At 41.3% G+C, this 6,086-nt stretch overlaps 1 protein-coding gene across 1 annotated transcript in view; it reads left to right on the top strand.

Annotated features, from left to right (window-relative positions):
- Positions 1–6,086, top strand: part of zgc:172302 (phospholipid-transporting ATPase ABCA1) — a 30,353-nt gene that overhangs the window by 10,109 nt on the left and 14,158 nt on the right. Inside the window, exons 14-25 of the mRNA XM_035653775.1 lie at positions 319–495; positions 877–1,099; positions 1,355–1,576; positions 1,760–1,964; positions 2,507–2,620; positions 3,213–3,384; positions 3,680–3,811; positions 4,063–4,202; positions 4,343–4,480; positions 4,837–5,078; positions 5,287–5,344; positions 5,473–5,675. Coding sequence (XP_035509668.1) covers positions 319–495; positions 877–1,099; positions 1,355–1,576; positions 1,760–1,964; positions 2,507–2,620; positions 3,213–3,384; positions 3,680–3,811; positions 4,063–4,202; positions 4,343–4,480; positions 4,837–5,078; positions 5,287–5,344; positions 5,473–5,675 — 2,026 coding nt within the window. The remainder of the gene's footprint in view (positions 1–318; positions 496–876; positions 1,100–1,354; positions 1,577–1,759; positions 1,965–2,506; positions 2,621–3,212; positions 3,385–3,679; positions 3,812–4,062; positions 4,203–4,342; positions 4,481–4,836; positions 5,079–5,286; positions 5,345–5,472; positions 5,676–6,086) is intronic.

The following is a 6,086-nucleotide window of genomic DNA, read 5'->3' as shown; positions in this document are numbered from 1 at the left end:
TAAATGGACAAACCAATTTGAGATACGACTTAATCTAGGTTTCAGCTTTTAAATCATTTAGCATTGAGTACATAAACCGTATTCTTTTCTATGGGACTTGTTGCTGTCAGGTGAAATAAATTTAGTTCATCGTCATGTTTTATTATGGGTGAAAGGATTACCTGCTCCCTTGTCCCCTTATGTTGAAAAAATATATTACTATTGGGTTTATGAAATTCCATAAACTCCTTTTTATACAAAACAGATTCTCTGTTCTTGGTGTTGACCCTTTCCAGCACTTAGATTTCAAAAAACATAAATTTGTTGGTTTTTCTTCAGGTTTTGGGATCCTGGTCCAGCAGCCGACCCATTTAGTGACATGCGTTACATCTGGGGCGGCTTCGTGTACGTCCAGGACCTGGTGGAGAGAGCTGTGAGCCGCGTCCTGACTGGAGTTAAACAAACAACTGGCATCTACATCCAGCAGATGCCCTACCCCTGCTACGTGGATGATGTGTATGTTGCTATAAATTGATGTTTTCATAAATTACGTGCACAGTTCCACATGTTCATGCTGGGAACGGACCACTACAGCCTTAATCTCCTACTGAGCAACTTGTGTGGAGCAGCTGGCGGTTCAGTGCCTTGCTCAAAGACACCTCAATGGTAGCTGTTAAAGGGACTCTTACAGTCTATATTTTGTATCTAGACTTGAATTGACAACCACACTTCTCTGAACTATAATGTTCATTTAAACTTCAAAAGTTAGAAAACATGAAGTATTTTAATTATTTAAAAAATGTTCCATATCTTGAACAGCATTTACTTCTGCTTTAGGCTGTACATTATTTTGCATTAGCACATTAATTTCAGTTTTGTTTACCTTTTTTATAACAGTTTTCTTCGAGTGCTGAATCGCTCTCTGCCACTCTTCATGACGCTGGCCTGGATCTACTCGGTGGCCATGATCATCAAAGGCGTGGTGTACGAGAAGGAGGCGAGGCTGAAGGAAACCATGAGGATTATGGGTCTGGGAACAGGAACGCTGTGGCTCAGCTGGTTCATCAGCAGCATTGTTCCTTTCCTGGTCTCTGCTGGACTCCTCATTGCTCTACTCAAGGCAAGATGGCCACTAACTCTATACAAAATGCATTAAATAAGAAAACACACAGATAAATACACACTCAGACACTAGATAGCTGTCTGGCTGTGATCAGGAAATTAAATGTAGAGCTGTAAATAAATATATTAATAAGAAGACTGATATTAAAGTAGAATACTGTGAAGTTTTTTAAAGCTTATTGTGATGAAGCTGATGTAAAGATTTAATTTGTCTCCTTTACACATTGTTTAACCTCCTCCTCCTTATTTCCAGTGGGGGGACATCTTGCCATACAGCAACCCCTCTGTTGTATTTTTCTTCCTGACGGCGTTTGCCACCGCCACAATCATGCAGTGTTTCCTCATCAGCACCTTCTTCTCCAAAGCCAACCTGGCTTCTGCATGTGGGGGGCTCATATACTTTGGCCTCTACCTGCCCTACGTGCTGTGTGTGGCCTGGAGAGACCGCCTCAACACCAAACACAGGGTCCTCGCTGTGAGTCAAATAATTACGGCTTCAATCAAGTTGTTTCTTTCCCCAATTCCACATACACAGCTCTATGAAAAAGACTCCTGCTGGCACAGAAAATTAATCAGTAACAAGAATAAATGTCCACATTGAATCAGAAAATGTACCATTAAATTAAAGATTGAAAATAGTTGTTTCCTCTTTCCTCAGAGTTTCCTCTCCCCTGTGGCCTTTGGCTTCGGCTGTGAGTATTTCTCTCAGTATGAAGAGCAAGGTGTGGGCATCCAGTGGAACAACCTCCACTCCAGCCCCGTAGAAGGAGACACATACAACTTCACTACCTCTATCGTCATGCTTTATGTGGACGCATTCATCTACGCCGTCACAGCCTGGTACATCGAAGCAGTGTTTCCTGGTATGAAGATTGGAACGTTATCTTGGCTGTAGATATTAAAACTATAGTGTGTAATTTATTTTGTGTTGAGTTTGGATTAGGGGGTTCAGATTAAGATGAACACAGTGTCTCGTCTGTGACTAACTAACAAACTTTTGGTTTGATCCCTTTTTAAAATTGTGTCGGACTTTAAGTTTTAGTTAAAGTTTTCAGAGACAGGACTAGAGATACTAGTTTGAAGATAACAATTTAACATTTTTTTTACCATCTTAAAAAAGTCCAAATAAAACTCAGTCAATCGATCAATATTTTAGTTTGCTGAGGATTCCAGTTTGCTGCCATTGCTTTATTGATAAAGGAATAATTAGTTTTGTAGTAGTTTTGGCTTAGGGCTTTGCTGAAAACAGCTTTACAAGAGGAATGCAGTGTGGTCAAACAAATACTGGTTAAACTGGTTCTTTTGTCAAAAACAAAACACAAAAAATGTTCGGTGCTTGCTTTGGATTCAGTTTTATCATGAGCATCATGAGCATCATGTGCATACGTGTGTGTTATTACACCAGGTGAATATGGGATCCCCAGGCCCTGGTACTTTATCTTCCAGTTGAACTACTGGAGTGGTATTCCCCTGGAGGCAGGCATACCGATCCCCCCTGTGCCTACAGAAGAGGATGAAGGTAAAACACTCGTTTTCTGTCACAGTCATCCAAAAGTACAATCATTCAGTTTTATTCATGTAAACATTATTTACAAGCAATGTTGTACATAGAGGTCACATCATTTATTGGACAGTTTTAATAGTGTGTCATTCTGCCCAGTTACACTCTTTGGCAGCCGCCTGCAGTCTGCTCCTCTTGTCTTAATACATGTTCAAAGACCATACAGGTAGTTTTGTATGTTTAAGCCAGTTAACTACAAATCAAGTTAATGAGCTGAGACAATAAACCCATTAACTTCAAGGTTTAAGAACACAAGGAGATTGAAACTGAGTGTCAGCATCAGTCCAGACTTTATGTTGACTGAGGAGCTGCATCTGGCTCATAATACCCATAATCCCTTTCCTCTTGGAGTTTTGTCCTGTAGTGAAGTTAGTGAAATTTAAAAACATATTGTGATCGTCTGGCTGATGACTTGCTCAAATAGTACACTTGTATTATTATTATTAATTATAAATCACTGTGAAAACAGAAATAGCACTAATAATTAGCCATCGTAACTCCCAAGTTACTGTATATTGTTCCCTCTAAATATATAAAATTCTGTCATCAGATCACATTGAACCAGAACCCACTAACCTGACCCTGGGCGTGAACATCATAAACCTGGTGAAAATCTACAAGAAGGGAGCCAAACTGGCCGTCAATCACCTCAACCTCAAGTTCTACGAGGGGCAGATCACCTCTTTCCTCGGCCACAATGGAGCCGGCAAAACCACAACCATGTAAGGAGCAGACCTGACGAGGGAAAGACAATCACTATCAGCACTGATGTGTTCTTTGACTATATGTATAAAGACAGTTTAAAGTTTTTTTTACAAGAATTTGATTGAGAATTAATCACTTTGGTTGAGTAAAACTGGGGATGTAGTTAAAAAGCCAGCATGTTTTTAGTGTTTGAGCGATTTACTGAATATGATGAGTAAGATGATGTAGTTCCTCAGCCAGCAGCAGCATTAGTATCTTATTTACAGGTGTGTTTTAAATAATATAATTATTCTAATGTGTCTGATCTTTCAGATCGGTCCTGACTGGCCTATTTCCACCCACTTCGGGCACTGTATATATAAAGGGGATGGACATCCGCTATGACATGGACATCATCCGGAGGACGCTGGGAGTTTGTCCACAACACAATGTCCTGTTTGACATGTAAGGCTCATCTTTCCAACACAGAAACGGCTGTCAGTGCATATTGTTTCTGACTTACTGTGGTTAAGTTTGATGGTTTACAGAAATTCCTCTTGTAGATGCGTCTTTTTTGCAATTTTATTATTAGTTACTGGTAATTTCATTAGTCACATCTGATAGTAGTACGATCTTCTTTCACCAGGAAATACCCAGGAGTAGATTGGTTTTAAACAGATTTTTTCTCTCTGTGTGTATCTCTCTCTCTCTCTCAGACTAACAGTGGAGGAGCACGTGTGGTTTTATGGGTGTCTGAAGGGTTTGTCTGAAGAAGAGGTGAAAGCTGAGCTGGACACTCTCCTGGACGACGTAGGCCTGCTGCACAAACGACATGAACAGACCAAAAACCTCTCTGGTAAACTTCTTCACTAAAACATGACCTCATCAATTTAAAAGAACCACTGTAGATATTGTTGGAGGGTTGTGGCAACTTTGTCCTGAAAGATAAAGATTTTTTCTGTTCCCCCTCCCTCTGTCCCTCTGTCTCTCTGTCAGGTGGCATGCAGAGGAAGTTGTCTGTGGCAATAGCGTTTGTTGGAGGCTCAAAAGTGGTTGTTCTGGATGAACCTACAGCCGGGGTTGATCCTTACTCCCGCAGAGGGATCTGGGATCTGCTTCTCAAATACCGCAAAGGTACAGGACAAGAGGGTGCTGTGGAGATGTGGACCTCCATTGTTTCTTCTGAGTGGGGGGGATGAGAGGAAACTCCATTTTAAAGGGACACGAGCCTAAAAGATACTGCTGTAAATCTGTATGACAACCATGTAGCTTTATTTGTCTTTACTTGAATTAAAAGATCACATAATATCACACAAGAGCATGTGGTAATAAAAATATACTGATAGTTTTCCTGATTCACTAGCTCTAATCTGGAGACTAATAAACAGAACCATTCCTAAACCTGAAGAAAAACCTCAAGATAACAAGACCTACATAACAACAAGTAAAATAAATAGTAAATATGCGTCTGTGCTGTCTTTCTCCATCAGACCGGACCATCATCCTGTCCACCCACTACATGGACGAGGCGGAGCTGCTAGGTGACCGGATCGCCATCATCTCCCAGGGGAAGCTGTGCTGCTGTGGCTCGCCGCTCTTCCTGAAATCCAACCTTGGATCTGGCTACTACCTCACTGTGGTGAAGAGGGAGGGACTGGACACCAGCACTCCCAGCAGTACCAGTATCAGTACCAGTACCAGCATCAGTACCAACAAGCTGCCTCCTCTCAAGGTTTGTAGGGGTTTTTATTCAGAATTTTATATTCACGCTGTTACATTCACCCACCAAATAGTTTCTTAAAAGGACAAATAGTTGAGTGTAGATGAAAAAAGCTTGAAAATCCACCTTGGTGAACAGTTTGCTACCAACATGTTACACCATCATATTTGTCACTGTAGCCTCCCTCTGTAAATATTAAGAACTTCTCTTTGTGTTTTAGGACAGTGAGTCATCCATGAGTGAAGACACTGGGCTGGGAAGTGAGGAGAGCAGCTCATGTGAGTGTTTAACTGTTGTATGACCTCCACAGTAAGCTGAGTTGGTTCATGAAAGAACAATAGGACATCCAGGTTAAAAGTCTCACTCTCCGCATGATCTCTCCCCCTTATCATCGTCTTCACGGCAGACCTGGCGGCGTTGCTCTCCCTGGCACAGCTTTACATCCCGGGTGCGAGGCTGGTGGAGGAGTCAGGGCGCGAGGCGGTGGTCAACCTGCCTCAGACCGCTGCCAAGGACAGCAGCCTCAGCATCTTCCTGTCCGAACTGGATCAGAAGCTGCCCGAGCTGGGCATCAGCAGCTATGGACTGTCAGACAGCACGCTGGAGGAGGTGAGACATCACATTGCTTTTGATCGATAAATAAATAAAACACTTGCCAAAAAAAATTCTAATCCCCTAGTGTGAAAGCCAAAGCTTAATTTCACACAGTGTTCAACTAAAAAGACAGAAACAAATAACAAATGACTGTATATGAAACTTAGTCATACGTACTTGCAGATGACTGATACAGCCAGCTAGACACACTTATAAAGTACAACCAATAAAGGTTGGCAGCTGTTGGCCTTTAAAGATTTTACTTAAAGCAATTGTGAAACTGTGAAAAGTCTGAATAAACACATTCAGTGATATAAATCATATATAGAATAGTTTGGTAATAGATAAAATAAAGGAGTACCTACAGATAATACTGCTACTGGGGCATTTGTGGAGTAGATTAAAGATGCTCGTCAGTGTTCATCA

Source organism: Morone saxatilis, unplaced genomic scaffold (assembly GCF_004916995.1).
Source record: "Morone saxatilis isolate NCDOM2014 unplaced genomic scaffold, NCSU_SB_2.0 Contig12, whole genome shotgun sequence".
Taxonomy (NCBI): Eukaryota; Metazoa; Chordata; class Actinopteri; family Moronidae; genus Morone; species Morone saxatilis.
This window is presented reverse-complemented; position numbering and strand designations above follow the sequence as displayed.